At 34.6% G+C, this 18683-nt stretch overlaps 1 protein-coding gene across 3 annotated transcripts in view; it reads left to right on the top strand.

Annotated features, from left to right (window-relative positions):
- The window catches only part of slc6a8 (solute carrier family 6 member 8), a 203111-nt gene that overhangs the window by 131204 nt on the left and 53224 nt on the right, over positions 1-18683 (top strand). For all 3 annotated transcript variants that reach the window (XM_039775517.1, XM_039775516.1, XM_039775515.1), the window contains 2 exons: positions 4968-5099; positions 17684-17948. In XM_039775517.1, coding sequence (XP_039631451.1) covers positions 4968-5099; positions 17684-17948 — 397 coding nt within the window. The remainder of the gene's footprint in view (positions 1-4967; positions 5100-17683; positions 17949-18683) is intronic.

Below are 18683 nucleotides of genomic sequence, written 5' to 3'. Positions count from 1 at the left end.
AGTGTCTAGACAAGAATTTGAATCCAGAGTGCTGGAGCATTGCTCTGATTGCTATGTCACCATGTCAAATTAGTTTAGGTGTTTATTTTAAATAATTGCTTGCATTATTTATTTTTTTAAAGGAGTTCAAATGTTAGAACCACAACCTTCACTGTGGCAAACAATTAAAGGAAAAGAATCAATTACTGTATGAATTATTAAATAGATGGGTCCATTTGAAATTCATGCATGTTCACTTCTGGGCGGTCCATTTTTTTGATGTTTGAATTTTTTGCATTGGTCATGTCTACTTTTTTCAAATCAACCAGCCAACAATAAGATACTATGTTGCATTTTTTATTTTAGAGAAGTTGTCATAGAATTGTATAATTTAGAACTGGCAACAATGATTAAGTTTGAAAAAAAAAATCAGCTTTTGAGCTGTGGTTAGACAACTTTGTAATATTCATGTTTAATAAAAGGATATGTAGAAAATGTAGACATAAATACTCTAATTATAATTATAAAGCAACATGGTGGCTAGCAGTTGTGCCTCATGGATTCATTATCCTATGTTTGAATCTTTGAATGTGTGGAGTTTTACATGTTCTTCCTATATCTGCCTATATAGGGTGGTCCAGATATAATTATGCAATTTTCATTACGCTATAACTTATTAAGTTTATTACATAGAAAATCACCCAAAAAATCCTGCAACATCGAGAAGTGTGCGAACTAACGACATGAAGAATTGTCTTTGCGCCGAACTGGAATTGTCCCCACATAAATCAAAGTCATCCAGACGATCAGACGATCTGGATCTGCATAATTAGATCTTGAACACCGTATATGTTTGTCTGTTTACTCTTTTTTAATCCCTACATCCACAAAGAATTGCTAGTCTGGTTAATAATTGACTCTAAAAGGACTGCACTGTGAGCTTGGATATATATGGGTGTGCACCGTGAAATGGGATCGTACTTGATCTAGGGCTGGATCATATTCTGCAACAGTGCTGCCAGGATAAACTCTGGCCTGTTAGCAACCTCAACTGGATTAAGCATATTTAGGAAGCAATGCATAAAATTTCAAAAATAAAAAAAGAGTAACAAAATTACTTAAAACAAGGTAAATAAATTAAACTTAAAACTGAAAATAGTATGTTGGTTATATAAAAATGGATCTTGATAAAAAATATTCAAAATGCCAAAAATAATTATAAATTAGTTAGAAATTAGTACAAAATTGAAACCTCTTGTGTTCACTTTCTGTCTGAATTCATTTACTTCAGAAATGCTGCAGCATATTACATTTCCTTTGAGCAGTTTTGTTCTGTAAAGAGGGATTATTTATATTCTGTTTTTTTTTTCTTTTCAGTCTAGTGATGATGTGTTGTTGTGATTGTGTCTTTTTACTGGAACTGGCAAATCCATGTCTCAGAAATTAAAATTTGTTTCTTCAGCTATTAACCACAAATGAAACTGGTAATAATCTCTGTTAACTAATGGCCAGCCACCACATATGTAGCCCTCAACAAAGCAGCTGTTGTTGATGCATAAATCGAAAGTGGGCCACCAGACTGAAACCCCAGTGGTGTAACAGGAGGTTGACAAGAACTGTTTTAAATGTCATATGTTGGAAATAGCATGCAATCTTGACCTTGCAATATGTGTAATATTTGTAATAGTAACATTGTCATGTGTACAGTGTACAGTCATGAGAACAGTGGAAATCTATCTAGAATGTAAAACCAGCATGCAACCCATTGTTACATTCAAGCACAATGAAAACACAAGAATTTATTAAAATTCATAACTTCATTTTATTTAAATAGAAAACACAAATCAGGAAAAATATTAAATACAAATAACTACAAAAAAACAATCATTTTCAGGGTGTGCTTATTGCTGTTGTCTCATAACTCCTGGGATGAGGTTTTGATTAATATTGCACATTTGTAAGGAAGACTTGTACCACTTTATTTTTAGTTAAAGGTATACCATCCCACATATGAGGTGAAGATTTACAGTACTAAAAAATTGCATCAGTTTCCAAATTACAATACTGTACAGGCTATTACAAAATATTAATTGCCAAAGAGAAAGAACGTTCATTTTTTTACATGTAATGGTTATCTGCTTTGTTGCCATATAAAAAAGATTTTTAAGAGCATCATTGTTTTACGCATATGGTAGACGTGAGAGACTCCTATTTGGCTAGGGGGAGTTTTGTGTTTTCTTTTTTTTTTTCCCGCTAATAATAAGTTAAAAACGAATGACCGCTAATCCAGTGTATAATAAAAAGTTGATAGTTGTGACGCAGTAATTAATTTATTAAAACTTGAAATATATCATTTCACTTCTTGGCTATAGTAACACACACACACACACACACACACACACACAAGGGAATGAATGACGTGAAAAGCATTTAATTCAGTCAGGCAGATAATTCATTAGATAATGCTTTTTAATATGAAAGCTGGTATAACTTCCCCCTCCTCTAACCAATTTCTCACTACAGACTTCAGAATTAAAGTAAATTGTGAAAACTGGTATAAGATCAACTATGTGATAAATATTTGGGCAAATTTGCAGTGTTTGATTTATTAGGACAAAGTGCTATAAATAAAATATAAAGCAGAATAATAAGTACAACACTATTAAAAATGAAACTAAATGTAGCAATTAGTGTTTGAGTAGGATTCAACACAATGCAAGAAAATGTATGTTTTATATATAGCAAGTTAATTCAATTTAGTTTATTTTTGTATAGCATGCTCTACTGTGCAGGCTCAGAGAGTAGAATATTAACACATAAAATACATTTACACACTTTACAAATTATTATTTAAACAATGCACACACATTAAGAGGCAGATTAATTTAAACACACAATAAAACAAACTGAATGACATGAAAGGATTCTAGCAATATACAGTATGTTCATTAATATTATCTTTGAGAAAAAGCTAGTTGAAAACATCTCTCTGAGGTAATGCATGGTCAATTATAAGGCAAAGTGAAATGACAGAGCTAGGGAAGACAACTACTGTACATTTTTTCATTCATTGATTCCAAGGCTTCCAGTATCTCTGATGTCTTTTCCTTTCTGTGGACAGGAAAACAACTTGAAAGTAGAGAGTGGCACAAGGTGCATCAGCAGGATACTAAAAAGAGAAAAAGAATAGAGGAGGGCTCTTAACAGTTTGTCAGTCTGGATTGAAAAGCTGATTCATAAAGAGTATCAGTTATATACATTACTCTAGGTAGGCAGATCGTTCCATAGCTTTGGGTGTCTGTAGCTGAAAGCTTTACCTCTCACTGTTGTTTTATTAATCCTTGGAATCTTAAGTACACCAGCATCTTGATATCTTAGTTCATGTTTCAGTTTGTTTATAATTGTAAGGCAAGTAAGCAGAGCCTTGGCCATTTAAACCTTTATATGTAAGGAGTAGGGTTTTGAAATCAACTTTAAGATTAACTGGAACCCTGCATAAATTGGGAGATATGTGGTCATACTTTCTGATTCTAGTTATGATTTTTGCAGCAACATTTTCAATTAACTGAAAGCTGCCTTAAAAATAGTATGAAACAATTTTAAATAACACATTGTCAGTCTTTACTTGAAATAAATGCACAAATATATTAGAATGTTTCATATTTGAAAACCATCTTAATTTTCCACAATTCTTAAACTTAAAAAAAGGTTTCAAAAAGTGTTTTAAAAGACATACTGTTGTCAAAGATAATTCCTATGTTGTGTGTCAGTTCATTAAAACTCATGTTCAGAACTACTGAGTTAAAATTAAATGCGACAGGACCTTGTTGCAACCTGTTTAATTCACTTCAGTAAAATTTTTTTTTTTTCTGTATTGAAAGACAGATACTAATAATCTACCTACTCTTTTAATTCACTGAAACAAGTAATATATTACATATATTATAAACATATTAGGGGAAATGTCATTTAGTTTGAAAGAGAGGTATAGCTGAGTGTCATCTGCCTTCGTGATTAACTGAATGTTATGTTTTCTAATGATAGTTTCTAACAGAGTCCTGCAAATTGACAACAGTAAAGGTCAGAGTACTGAGCTTTGCAGAACACCATACTTAACTACTGAATATATTCTGAAAATATAGATTACACATTTCTGCACTTAATTAAACTGATTTGCTAAATAAAAACTAAACCACTCAAGGATGGTGCCTGAGAGCGCAACAATGATGTTCAACAGTTTCTGTGGCTGTGCCTAAATCTAACAATGTAATTATTCTAACCATTTAGTTCATCATAGAATATTAAATTGTTATTTACAACATGTAGTTTTTTACTATGATTGTAAAAGCAAGACTTGAACAATAAATTTTAGTGAAAATAATAATAGTAATGATATAGCCAGTATTATTATTATTATTATTTATTTTTAATAGATTCTTTTACAATGAGTGGTATCAAAATAACAGAAACAACCCTGCAGTAAGCCTCAAGTGATAGTAGCATCAGTAATTATTTTCTATAGTGACTTTCATAATGCTCCATATCACTCCATAGTGCTATAAAAAGTAAAAATAAAATATTAAAAGTTCCAATTGTCTTTCTTAGAAGGCACTATCAAAAAATACTGCACAAAAAGCAAAAACCTGTCTGTCATAGTTTTGTGTAGTTACTATAAATAGTCTTGTGGCCTACTGCTGCCTTAGAGAATGTTGTTTCTCCCACACCTCAAAGATGTGCATGTTATGCTAACTGGTAGCTCTAAACTGGCTCCTTAACAGAGGGTAATGATATGTGTGTGTGAGGGTATTCCACAGTAGTATTTCATCCAAGGATGGTTTGTGCTTTGTGCCCAGTGTGATAAGGAAGGTTCTGCCCCTGTTATCCTGACCTTGATTAAGCAGGTTAAACAATTGAAGGATGAATTAAGGTATACTCCAGATCATGTTGTTCCTAACAATTATTTTCTTTTTTTCATTCTTTCTTGTCAGGTGTTTTCTTCATTCCATACATCACAATCATGTTGACTGGTGGCATACCAATCTTCTTCCTTGAGATATCTTTGGGTCAGTTCATGAAAGCAGGCAGCATCAATGTGTGGAATATTGCCCCCCTTTTTAAAGGTTAGTTATACATTGATCACTTTATCTATTCTTTTTATAGCACATTTCATTGTTTGAGCAAGCCGTTTTTAAGAACTGTTAAACTTGAGATGCCTTCATTTTTATTGTAACAAGATGAATTAGCAATCTGACAGGGATTCCTATAATAGAATATAAAAGGTAAGGACATTGATGAGAGGTTTAAAACACTTAAAACTGTCACTGGGCTGTGCAAAGTACCGTTTTAATTATGTATTTTTTATATGCTGTAGTTTCAAAGCACATTTTATTCTTGTAATTTGCATTAATTTTAGCCAATGCTAAAATAACTAAAATTAAATCTTTATTACTACTATAAGATTCTTGTCACAATGTTACTCTAATTGTAAGACTGTGAAAACATAATTTTTACAAGCAAGGAAAACCACTAAATATTTTAAGTGTGGCTGGTTATCTAAAGATCGACTTGACTAATATCTAACACAGAAACACAGTTAAAAAAGTTAAGAGTTTCAACTTGATTTAACAGAAGTAATAAATTTACATCTTTTTTGTGCATCTTTTCCCACAACTTAAACAAGTAAGCTTAGGTAGGCAATGTAATATTTAAAGTATAAACTTTATTGCTGACTTTGAGAATTTTGAAAACATTAGCCTGTCATTCCCTTTTGTCCCAAGATGCTCTTACTCTTCTCTGAAGAGCCACTACTTTTTTATACTGCAGTGAATGAAACAATGCAAAATACACAAATGTGGCCCCCTTTATGCATTTTTGAGTCTGAGCTTTATATCTGTTGATTTATATACAAACTAGACATTAAGCCCGTTACAATAACAGGCGCTAGAACAGTAGTGCATAAACATTAGTAGGAACAGTCTATATTAAATGGCAAGGGACCTTGACCTCATTATGTTTGTTGTCTTAATTTTTTTTTGTCAAAAATATTTTTGCAGGAAGCCTAAAATAATAATAAAAATAAAATAGAAACGTATATGACAATACAGTAAATATAATTAATATTGCCTTAGTGTAAAACTTTGTAACAATCTGTAATACACAATATCTGAAGAAGATATTTAGGAAAAATTTTCTATTTTTTTACGTCATGAAATGTTTCTATAAAATTTCATTATGGACAACATTTCTTGTAAATATTCTATCTGAGTTTGGCAACAGTTTGCCTTGTTCAGGACCATCTACAACCTTGACAACAACATCTGGAAAACTTCTAACTCTTGATAATGTAACATATAACTGACCGTGGCTGAATACTGGTTCTGGCTAGTAAATGCCAACTTTTTGTAAGGTTTGCTCTTCTGAGTCTTTCTCTTTTAGCGTTTTTCTGACGCTCATTTTCTTTTTCTTCAATTAATCTATTTTCTCGTATTTTTCTTTGTCTTTCAGCCTTTCTTTTGTTGATGTTTACTTGTTGAGCTGACCGTTCTTCCAGGAGATGTTGCATATATAGGATTTGATTGTCTGTGTCTCTTGTCCTACTTGATGTGTCCTTTTTTTTTTGGGTGGCATGTTGTTAGTAGATACGTCCGTAATATTTTCTCTTACAGTAATACTGGCTTGTATGTGGCTGTAATATGCGTCACTGTATTGTGTGTCTTTAAGTTTCTCTCGCAGTAATACTGGTTTGTATTTCCGTAAAATGCCTGTAATTTTCTCTGACAGTAATACTGGCTTTGATGTCTGTAATATGACTTTAATTTTTTGTCACAACAGTGGGCAATTAGCAGAGTGTCCCCAGCAACTGATGTAATGTGTGGCGTGGAGCTGATAATCATGCCTGTGCCATCTCCCCTGCAAGTAGTGTTCAGTTCCCCAGCAAGTATTTTATTCGGTGGTGGCGTGCAGCTGATTATTGTATGTGTGGTGTCTCCCCAGCAATGGATTTTATGTGCACGGTCGCGACTACCCAATCAGCACTCTCCCCAGCAATGATGTCCTTTATTTGCTTATCATGCGCGGCCGCGGCTAGGCCATTCACTGTGTGCCCAGCTTCCAGTGTGTGTGCGTCCACAGTGCCATGCGCATGTGCAGGGCATGGTGTGCAGCGCAGTGCGGCCCCGCGCATGCGCACTTCACCAGAAGACACACACACGGACACATGGACGCACACAGGGGTTTTATTAAAGAGGATGTTTGTGCAATGTAGCCTGACATTTTTTGCCCTTGTAATTTCTTCTACAAAAAGACAGGAGTGTGAAATTTTGCATAAAAAAGTGTATAAATCATGTGTCTCTCCTTGTACTTCAGCTTCACCCATTTTGCATTTTTAATGATATTTTTTCCTTAATTACAATGTAACCTGCATGTACTGCTTTACTATTGTCTAGATTAAACTGTATTTTCTAAGTGTCTGCCCAGTTTCATAGATCCTGCTGATTTTTCCAAATGCTTTCTTCTGCCCCTCCAGTTTTAATGGAGGACTCTGTTGAAACTCAACCCATGTGGAACACTTTTCCCTTATTTGTATCCCTTTGTCTCTGTCTTATTACATATAAGTTACCTCTTTTAAAAGTAATCTTGTATGTTGATCTTTGTCAAATGCTTCAAGTAAATAAACTAATAAGGTTCAATCATATCCTTTCATGTGTGGAAACAATGCTAAATGAGAACTACTTCAATTATATCACTGCTCATCTTTATAGTACTTTTACATTCAGATTCACCATTGGCAGCTCAGTTTGCTGGAAAACTGCAAACATCACAATCTCAGAATCTTGCGTACAAAAGCATTATTTAAATATCTTTTCTTTCTAGCTTGAACATAATGTAAATGTTAGACAGTGTACTACATCCACATAATTTCCAAGATAATTTAGTCTTACCTATGATTCTACATTGGATAAATATGGTTAGAAAGTGGATGGTTAAATGGATATTTTAGTCTTGTCATATTTTAGAGAGATAAATGTGCTGTATCAATTAGTCATTATTAACAAAATTTTTGTAGCATTTTTGTCAACTATGTCAACACCATCAAACAATTTTCTATCAAAAATATTTTAATAGACGAAACCAAGGCTGTTAGATTCCAGCATGGGAGATGCATTAAATGTATTCGCCTGCACTTCCCAAAGACCTGTTATGTGGTCCACATTGTGATGTATACAAATTGAGTGTCTTCATTAATTCTGCAATTATGTATGTACAGTTTGTTCTGGATACTGTCATATACATAGAGGTATTTAAAGGATACCATATGAAGGAAGTGTTTGATATTTTATGCAACACCTGACTGAGGATGGTAAGTCTTTGCTTCCACTTATTTCTTGATGCTAAGGAGCACTTTTTCTATAATTCTGTTTTAGATGAGATGTAATCTGCAGAAACAACTAAGATGACAAATTAATAATTTATGTCAGAAGCATTTGTTTATAACATGTCTACAATAAAGAATGCTCTTCTTTATGTGAGTTACAAGCTGTCAAGAATGGTGTTAATGGTGTCGTGGTTGGGTTTGTGCAGCAGGGCATCAGTGATTTTTCATGATTAAAAGAGGCATGGATTCTTATCTTTACCATTAGATATTTCACAAAAATGGCTGGACACCTATCTGTGAGACCTAGCTGGTTTTCAGTGACTAAAGAAAAAATCAGGATCTAAGCCACTTTGAAACTTTGTAGTAGAGCCTGAAGTGAGTATTTCATGCTCAAAAATGTCACTGGCAAAAAGAAGTGTGTCACAATACTAATCAATAACTTCACAAAATGTGGCAGTAGTTATTACTGATTAATGATTACTAAGTTCAAGATTCATTTACAGTTAGGGCATTGGGCATTGCATAACAGTCTTGAATAAATCAACTATATAAATAATATATATTTATCATTCATGATCCCAATTGTGTTTGCCCAAGTACATTTGCAACACATTCTATACTAAAGTCAAAATTTATTTGAAACTTATGCTTCAGTTAATTTGTAATGCCCTGTTTAGTACTGTAACACAAGACAGTTTGTTTCCTAGCAAATGTGCAGTTGACCCTCAAAGTGATGATGTGCAGTGAGCTGCATTTCAAACACTTAGCTGTTAGTATCATACAGTGGAAAACACATCAGTAACAAACTTTTAAAGTTGTTTACAAAATGTATGTAGAGACAGTACTGCAAATAAGAGCATTTTTAGTCATTGAGTTTCATGGATTGGAGGTTCATAAATAGGCCAAGCAATTTGCCAGTGATGATGAGGTAACTGCAGAAGTGAAAAAGTGACTGTGAGCTCAGGTTTCAGTGTAATGTAAAAAGGGGCTGCATGCTGTTGTAAGAAGAAGCCTTTTTGAGTTTACAAAGATTGTGTAAATAAAAGAGTGTAGCAAAAACATGGTTTTCCTACAAGTGCATTCAAACACTTCCTTAAGATTTACTAGCAGTAAAAAAATTTTGCAAACATTACTAGGCAACCTTCATAGGTTTTAGGTAAATATGATACTGTTATTCAGTGAAAAATAGGCATAAAATGGCACATGCAGCAAATTTTTTTCATGGCAATTTATGTGATATACCAAAACAAAGTACTTAACGTTAAATAGCAAACATGGCATTTTTAAGTTGTTTACCATATTTAAAAACTTAAAACTTTGTATCCCTTTATTTTCATTGTTGTGTACTAACCGAATACTTCTGTACAAATCACCCCAGTAGGTGGAGTACAGTTGGCATTGCTCTGGTTATTTATCCTGTAATAACAGTTACCTTAATAATATAATCTGTTCCTCATTCATATAATTTCACAGCTCAAATCGTTCCTGGTTTACTCTGGCAGTAATAAACACAATACATAAATTACTGGCACTGTTCCTACCTCTTTCAAAGTTGCTGCCATCACCCCAATATTGAAAAAAACGGGTTTAGATCCCAATAATTTTGATAATTTTCGTCCTATCTCCAATTTACCATTCATTTCAAAAATTCTCGAAAAGATAGTTGCTGCACAGATCCACTCATATTTAACTAATAATAATCTGTATGAACGGTTCCAGTCTGGCTTTCGCCCCTTTCACAGCACTGAAACAGCACTTATAAAAATAACCAATGATCTCCTTATGGCAGCTGACTCCGGTTTACTTTCCATTCTTATTCTTTTGGAGCTGAGTGCAGGTTTTGCCACTATTTCTCACCCCATTCTACTTAGTAGGTTAGTCTCAATCGGTCTCTCTCATACTCCTCTAGCCTGGTTCAAGTCATACTTGTCTGATCGTACTCAGTTTATTCGATTGAAATCATTCACTTCTCAGTCCTTTCCTCTGGTCACTGGCGTCCCCCAGGGATCTGTCCTGGGGCCCCTTCTTTTCATTATCTACCTTCTCCCGCTTGGATATATTTTTCGTAAATATAATATTCAGTTTCACTGTTATGCTGATGATACCCAGCTTTATCTGTCCACCAAACCTGATTCTGCTCTCCCCCCATCCTCCCTCACTCTCTGTTTAGTTGAACTAAATACATGGTTCTCTTCTAACTTTCTGAAACTCAACAGCAATAAATCAGAGCTTCTCCTGGTAGGCTCTAAATCAACATTATCCAGAACTAATAGTTTTCTATTGCTATCAATAACTTGCCGGTCTCTGTTTCCCCATGTGTGAAAAGTTTGGGTGTCATCCTTGACAGTACTCTGTCTTTTAATTCACACATCAATAATGTCACTCGGTCTGCTTATTTTCAGTTGCGTAACATCAATCGTCTCCGTTCCTTTCTTACTCCACAGGCCACTGCCATTCTTGTTCACAGCCTTGTTACTTCTCGGCTTGACTACTGCAATTCACTTCTTTTTGGTCTTTCTCAAAAATCAATTCATAAGCTTCAACGTGTTCAGAACTCTGCTGCCCGTATTATCACCAGGACCCCTTCTATTCACCACATCACCCCTGTTCTCCAGCAGCTCCATTGGCTTCCGGTCAAATATCGCATTAATTTTAAAATACTTCTGTATACATTTAAGGCTATTCATCATCTCTCTCCTCCATATCTCTCTGATTTGGTACAGATCATCATCCCATCTCGGTGTCTCAGATCCTTTTCTTCTCTTTCTCTCTCTGCCCCTGTCCCCCGTCTTGCCACTATGGGGAGCAGGGCTTTCAGTTGCTCTGCTCCTCGACTTTGGAATTCCCTACCTCCTGAAATAAGAAACATCATCTCTTTCTCTCTTTTTAAGTCTAGACTAAAAACTCACCTATTCAAAATAGCTTATCCCACATAACTTTCTCCATTTTCCTATTTGGAACTGTTTTATGTTTTTATGATCTTGTAAATTACCTGCTCTTTTGCCTGCTTTTTATTTTCTTACTTTTATTATTATTTTTTACTGTGTACAGTGTCCTTGAGTGTTTTGAAAGGCGCTTTCAAATAAAATGTATTATTATTATTATTATTATTACATAAAAAGGAATAATATGTACTGCATCCAGCCAGAAGCCATACCACATGCAACTCAGAAAAGGTAGTCCTTGTGAAGTTAAGCTTGTTTGCTTCTGGCCAATACTTGGATTAGCAACCGTTTTGGAAAAACTTGGTTTGCTACTGGAAGAGGTATTGGTGCGGCCACCAGGGAGTGCTTACCCTTTTGTGTGTGATTCCCAATGCTCCAGTTCAGTGACGAGGAACAATCTTCTGTAAAAATGGTCCTGTCCTTCAAATGAGATGTAAAACCAAGGTCATGACTGTGGTTATTAAAGATCCCTGGACATCCTTTGGAAAGTGTAGGTTGTATCCTGATGTCCTGGCTAAATTGCCCTTCACAGCTTCATCCTTTCTGGTCCTATAATCATCTCCTGTCTCTAATTGTCTGTCTCTCTCTCTCTCTCTCGATGTAAACTGCTTTGAGTAGTGAGAAAAGCACTATGTATATGTAATTTAATTATTATTATAATAGCAATGTTATGGTAATTGTATTCAGAAACCAACTTGAATGAGTACAAAGTAGACACCAAATTTGTGAAAAAACATTAGCATCCCTGTTGTAAAGTGGGGTCTGTGGCCGAGATAGGTGGCCGCTTTAATACTTTTAAAACTGATCCACAACTGCACTAATAATAATAATGATACATTTATTTATATAGCACCTTTCCCATGCTCAAGGCACCTATGGGCCAATAAATGCAACTGTTAGCCACCACACAAATTACAAATTAAGCAAATTTGGTGTTTGGAACAAAGTGTTATTTGTCGTAAACCCTATTAACAAACAGTAGACATCACATACAGTATAGCACTTTATGCATAAACAGGATGATGTTTTATTTTAAGCTTTGTAAATTTAATAATGCTTCAAATTTAAAATCTAAATACTGTCTCTTTAAAATAAATTACATAACCCTCAATCCAGCCAGTGATGTCTTAACAGCTGTAGGGCTGACAAGCACTGTAATATTGTAAATCAAGTGCATTATTTTATCTTCAAAATGATGTTTAAAGTTGAACTACATTTCTCTGTCACATAATCTTCACATGCTTTTGCCGCATGGTACCAGATGTCTAATGCTGACATGTAGCCACACTGATGCTAGTTCACGTGTAAAATACAAGTGAAAAGAAGCAAACAAGCAAATATAAAATGAATTTGCAGCAGCAAAGATATTTTCTACTTATCCTGGAAACATTAGGTACAAAGCATTAGCCAGCCTTGGACACAGTGCCAATCTGTTGTGGGGTCTGCTGTCACAAACACAGAGCCAGTTAACCTAACTGGGAATGCAGAAGGAAAACCAGAATACTTTGAGGAAACCCACATATATGCAGTTTAGGTACTACTTTATAAAGATATGTTTGTTAGGCAAATTAGTGACTCCAAATTGAGTCTGTGCCTTGTTGTGGACTAGTAGCATGCTCTTAGTCTCATAACTCTGTACTGGATTAGCCTGGCTTCATAATTGATGTATGGAATATACATATTCTTAGGACGATGTTCAAGAAGCTTGCTAACCATAATTGTAATTGTAACTGACAGCAAATTATTTTATTTCTAATGTAATAAAGCTGCTTTTATTGTCCTTTTAAATTAATGGGTCAAATCAGAAACATCTACTAGTATTAAGAAGAAAGCATATGACAACCTCTTACTGGCTGTTTAGAAAGAAGGAGGTTTAGTATTCTTGCTATGTAAGAGGAAAATCCAGGGCATTAATTCAGACCTTCAAAATTTTCTCAAATCATTTGAAGCAAAACAATTTTATGAATAAGGGTAAATTTAATAATGCTGTATATATGTATGCATTATAAATCGTGACATATTTTGTTATGACAGTTAATTGGCTTAGGGCTCATACTGTGTAACAAGATTATTATTTTGAAAATACCATCACAATGTCCTAAATTCTTGTCATTTAGCTTTTTTGATATAATGCTGGGAACTCCAGTATATTTTATGAAAGTTTTGCTGGTATTTTGGTTGATAAATAAAACAAGTAGCATTTTAAAAACTTTTTATACAGTACACAACATTAAACACTAGAGTCAGAGTAGTCTTACTGTCTACCACTGAATATCATATGAAATAAGAGTGCTTTCTATCTCATTCAACTTTTTCGAAACAGTTTTGTATGGAATGGCCATCCTAGTCGCTACATAGCACATAACCACAGTCACTGGATACTTTAACCTGGCTACATGCTTTTGGACAGTAAAAAGAAACCCCAATTAACAATACACAAAAGCTGCCGAGGGCACCACAGCTGGAAATCTAACCAGGACTCAGGAGTGAAGATGTAGCAACAATACTTGCTGCCTCAATTGGAATTTCAGAATGCTTGAGATACGCAGATGTCTTTTATAGTATATAGTATATCATATGAGTTGCATCCCATTACTCACTAAAATAAGGACCAGCTCTTGATGGGAGACCAGCCTATGACAGGACACACGCAAATAAACAGGCACACTTGGTGGACAGAAAAAAAAACTCCAGACGGCTGGAGAAAAAAAAAAAAATCTGCAGGGGTTCCAGACCAAGAGACCGCCCAGTCCCCTTTGTGACAGTACATGCAAAGACCTGTAATATAAATAATAAAACAATGCCTGATGCATAGCACAACACCTAGTTAATTAGCAGAGTATCATTAATATGAGGGTAAATCAAAATATAAAGGCAATTTGAAAATTCCGTGGTATCTGCAATGGAGAAAAGCTGACGCAATGCAACATGTTCATGATGGCTTATTGGTAGCTTGAACATGCACAGTGTAGTGCTCTTCCATTAGTCTAGTGGATAAATGAACCTGGTCACTCCGTAGCTGATATCCAAATATGCAGAAACAGCGGACAACACAATCTGTCAGTTTTCTCTGATAAAGGTTTCTCTGCCTGATATTGATGGTTGACCAGATCAAAGTTCATCAGCTACACTTGTAATTCCTGCTTTAAACTTTAAACTGGTTCATAAACTTTTTGTTGATCAATACTATTTTCACTTTCTTATTTAGCCTACATCCTTTGGTGAATTTCAGCAGGTTTCACTCCCTTTGCCCAGAGAAATCTCACTACAGAACATTGTTCAACAATAGTGTGACCCACAGCAGAACATCCATTTTATTTGACTTTGGCTTCAAAAAGACTAATGCCAGAGTGCTGCTCAGTGAGTGTTCAAAATCCTCATAGGCCACTGCAAACATCTTGTATTGCATCAGGTTCTGTCCATTATGGTTACTGCATAATTTTCAAATTGCCTTTACTTTTTGATTTAGCATTGTATATGTTTAGCTCAGTTAAAATATTCATATATGTAAATTAAATCTTCCGGTAGGGGAACATGTGGTTAAGTTTATAATTTAACCTTTTTAGTAATATTAGTGCTGCTACAACCTCATTTCCTATTTAACTGGAAATTGAAAAGAACTGCAAAAAGTTGGGCACAATTGTGTAGTGGTTAGCACTACTGCTTTCTAGTTCCAGTGTCCCAGATTCTTAACCAACCCAAGACATTACATATGTGTTTACACATTTTCTGTATGCTCTGGTACTCCAGTTTTCTTCCTTGCCTTAGAAACGTACTCATCAGGTCACATGGAAACTCTAAACTGGCCCTGTAAATGTGTCCGTGAGTATGCCCTGCAATGGTTAGACATCTACTTGGGGATTGATTCCAACTTGATCCTTGAACCTAAAAAGGTAGTTAGAACAAAAAAGCTTTTTTGTGCAGATACATTAGCACAGACCAAATAATCTAACAAATATAAGAGAGCCAGCATTTACTGTTTGCAGCTTTCTATCAAAATGCTAAGCAACAATACTTCCATCCATCCATCTATTATCCAACCCGCTATATCCTACCTACAGGGTCACGGGGGTCTGCTGGAGTCAATCCCAGCCAACACGGCGCAAGGCAGGAAACAAACCCCGGGCAGGGCGCCAGCCCACCGCAGGTAACAATACTTTTAGAATTCATATTGCCATTTTCATTTTACAAACTATCTTCTCTGTTTCATTGTCCCTAATTTAAGTAATTTCTAGTACAAACTTAACCACAACATGTATTATTTTTTATATTTATTTAGTTTTATGCATTTATTTCTTCTTAGAATTTCATGGGACTTGAAATAATTTATCATCTTTGAAAGCCTACTGATGTTGCTTTTGCTCAATGTTTTATGAGAAAGAGTGCTTCCTGTTCATATTTGGAGTAAGATGGTATAATTTAGCTTGGAAAATGTGCATATTTGTCTGTGTATTGTCTGGTTCTGCACCCCCTTACAGCTTATGCACACTCTAAACATAGGTCTGGACAGCAAAAAAGCATACATACTGTATGTAACTTGAGGATAGCCTGATGCTGTAGTAATCAATGCTGCTGCCCATAGGTTGGGAGTACAGTATTCGAATCATGTGCATGGTTGTTGTTTGTGTGGAGTTTACATATTATCCCCATGTCTGCAGACATTTTCTTTCCAGGTAAACTGCTCAAAGTACTTTCCTCCCACATCCCAAAGACAAGTGTGTTAGATTGATTTGCAATTCCAAACAGGCCCATTGTAGGTGAGTGCATGAGTTGGTCCTGTAATAGACTGACACCCTTGCCAAGGCTCGTGTCTGTCTTGTGTCTGAAGCTGGCAGGATAGGCTCTGGCACCATGTGACACTAAAAAGGAATGAGTGGGTTTGGAAAATGTGTAACTTAAAAGAACTTTGATTGCACTCAGGTATGCACAACACTGGATTCTACCTTATGTTTGTGCATTATTCAATGAATGCCATTTTCTTTATCACTTTAAGTGAAAATCTGGTTTAATTGACTGATGTGCCTCCATCCATCCATCTTTCCATTAATCAATCAATCAATCTACTTAATCAGTTTATACAAGCTGGGGCATATCCCACAGCTTCAGGTTCAAAGCAGGAACTAATCTTGGACTGAATATGCCAGTTCATCTTAAGGCACTACATACACTCTCAAGAATCATCAGTCAAATGAACTTGCATGTATAAGGAAATCAACATATCTAGTAAAACCCCACATAGACAGTAACTGAAAGAGAATTTCAACCCAGGAGTCTCTAGCTGTGAGCAAGTAGTGCTAAGGACACACGCCTGCAAAGGTAGTATATATTGCAAGTCAGATATAATTTGATTAAACTTCAGATGTAAATTACATTTTTAAAAGTATTTTTAAATTACACTGACACATTTGAATCAGTAAAGGATCCAAGGATGTACATTTTGTAATAAACTATTAAAAATAAACATATACTGTATTTTTAAGTATTTATTTAAAAATTAGTTATTTTTTCTATCAATTATTTTTTTAAATGGCCTATCTAGCTCAGGGACAAAAATAGCTGATGTCCCTATTGACACCATTGGGTGTAAAGAGGGAAACAATAGCCAGCGCATTGGTAAAGTTTAATAATGACTGATATTAACCTAACCTGCAAGCACCCATAGGAAAGCCCACACAAACACGTAAACTTAGTTTATTTTTATTTAGCTCACTTCCCTTAACTAGCTGAGAGTGCTGTACATATTTATTGATATTTTGCAATGCATCATTGCTTGAATCCAGTTAATCTAATTCAGATTTGCAGAGATATTTATAGATATAATTTAGTTAAAAGCAAAAACAGATCATGCATTTAGATAAAAGCAAAAACAGATAACAATGCTAAATGCATTGCAGTATGTAAAAAGAAATATAAAAATATATACATTTTTTACAGACTTTTTAAAAAAACTGACATAATTGCACTCAATAAGTAGCTATTATTTATACTAAACACTTCTGCAAGCTCATGTGATCTTTGAGTCAAAATCAAGATCAGAATGTTAAGTAGCAAAGGTTTAAAAAAAAAAAAAAACTTTTAAAAGTTAAATTTCTGAAATTAAAATGTTATTATTTTATAGTTATAACCATCACTTTTCCTAACATGCAGATTGCCCTGACAGATATTTGTTTTAGTAAATATTACTCTTGATAATATTATTCATAATTTATGTTGTGTGTTTTGGAGACTGGTTAAAGAATCTTTTATAAATGGGAAAACATGATCTAAAGTATTTAATATTGAAAACAATTTACATTTGTGAATAACCAAAGGAAGTTTTTGCTTTTGAGATATGGTATACTTATGGAAATAGTCAACATTTTTCACTGACCTTTATCTTTTGTAGGCTTAGGCTATGCTTCAATGGTCATTGTGTTCTACTGCAACACCTACTACATCATGGTGCTGGCGTGGGGGTTTTACTATCTTGTCAAGTCTTTTACCCACACACTACCTTGGTCAAGTTGCAAAAACCCTTGGAACAGTGAAAACTGCATTGAAATTTTTCGGCATGATGAATGTAGAAATGGCACCATTGGAAATGCAACTTTTGGAAACATGACATGTGAGGAGCTGGCAACTGGGAGATCACCCATTATTGAATTCTGGGAGTAAGTTACTGTTTATTCAACAAATATATTACTTGCATATATGATGGTCAATTCAAGAAATCTTGTGTATACTTGTTTTTGAATGTAAGACAGCATATTTTTCCCCACATTTATTTTCTAAATTCATTTTCCTTACTTTGCTTGTATGACAAGTTTAATAATATGAAGTTACAGAAATGATGCTCCACTCAGTCCTTACACGTGCTAGTTTTAAGCAATAATTAATCAGATCCAGCCTGTTAGAGAAAATATTTAATTGAGGATAAATCCATTAATCTTACTGTCTAGAGTTTTTATTTAAATGCCTGGTTATCATTCTCATACTCAAGTGCAAATATGTAAAAATATATTTAGGACAGATTTTAGAACAATTGTAAACACTGGTAGGTCATTAGTGATCAAAAATGCTGATGTTTCAGATGTTGTACACTATTTAAGTTTGTTTAAAATGAAAATTGGGCTGATTCCCACCTTACACCCAGTGTTGCTTGTTAACTCAAATAAATTTGGGATATTTAGCATGCAGATATGATGATGAGGTTTATTTACTGTTTGAAGCATTAGAATGAGCTACTTTGAATAAAATATAATTGCTTTGTGCCAGACATGGTGGCTCCAACATTTCAGATTTGTACACTCTACAAATTAGGACTGCTACACTTGTTCATGTTAATAGTCCCCAGATCTCAGTCCAATAAATGATCTTGGGGATGAGATGAAATAGTAAAGAACTTT

This window comes from Polypterus senegalus, chromosome 13 (genome assembly GCF_016835505.1).
Source record: "Polypterus senegalus isolate Bchr_013 chromosome 13, ASM1683550v1, whole genome shotgun sequence".
NCBI classification, from domain to species: Eukaryota; Metazoa; Chordata; class Cladistia; order Polypteriformes; family Polypteridae; genus Polypterus; species Polypterus senegalus.
This window is presented reverse-complemented; position numbering and strand designations above follow the sequence as displayed.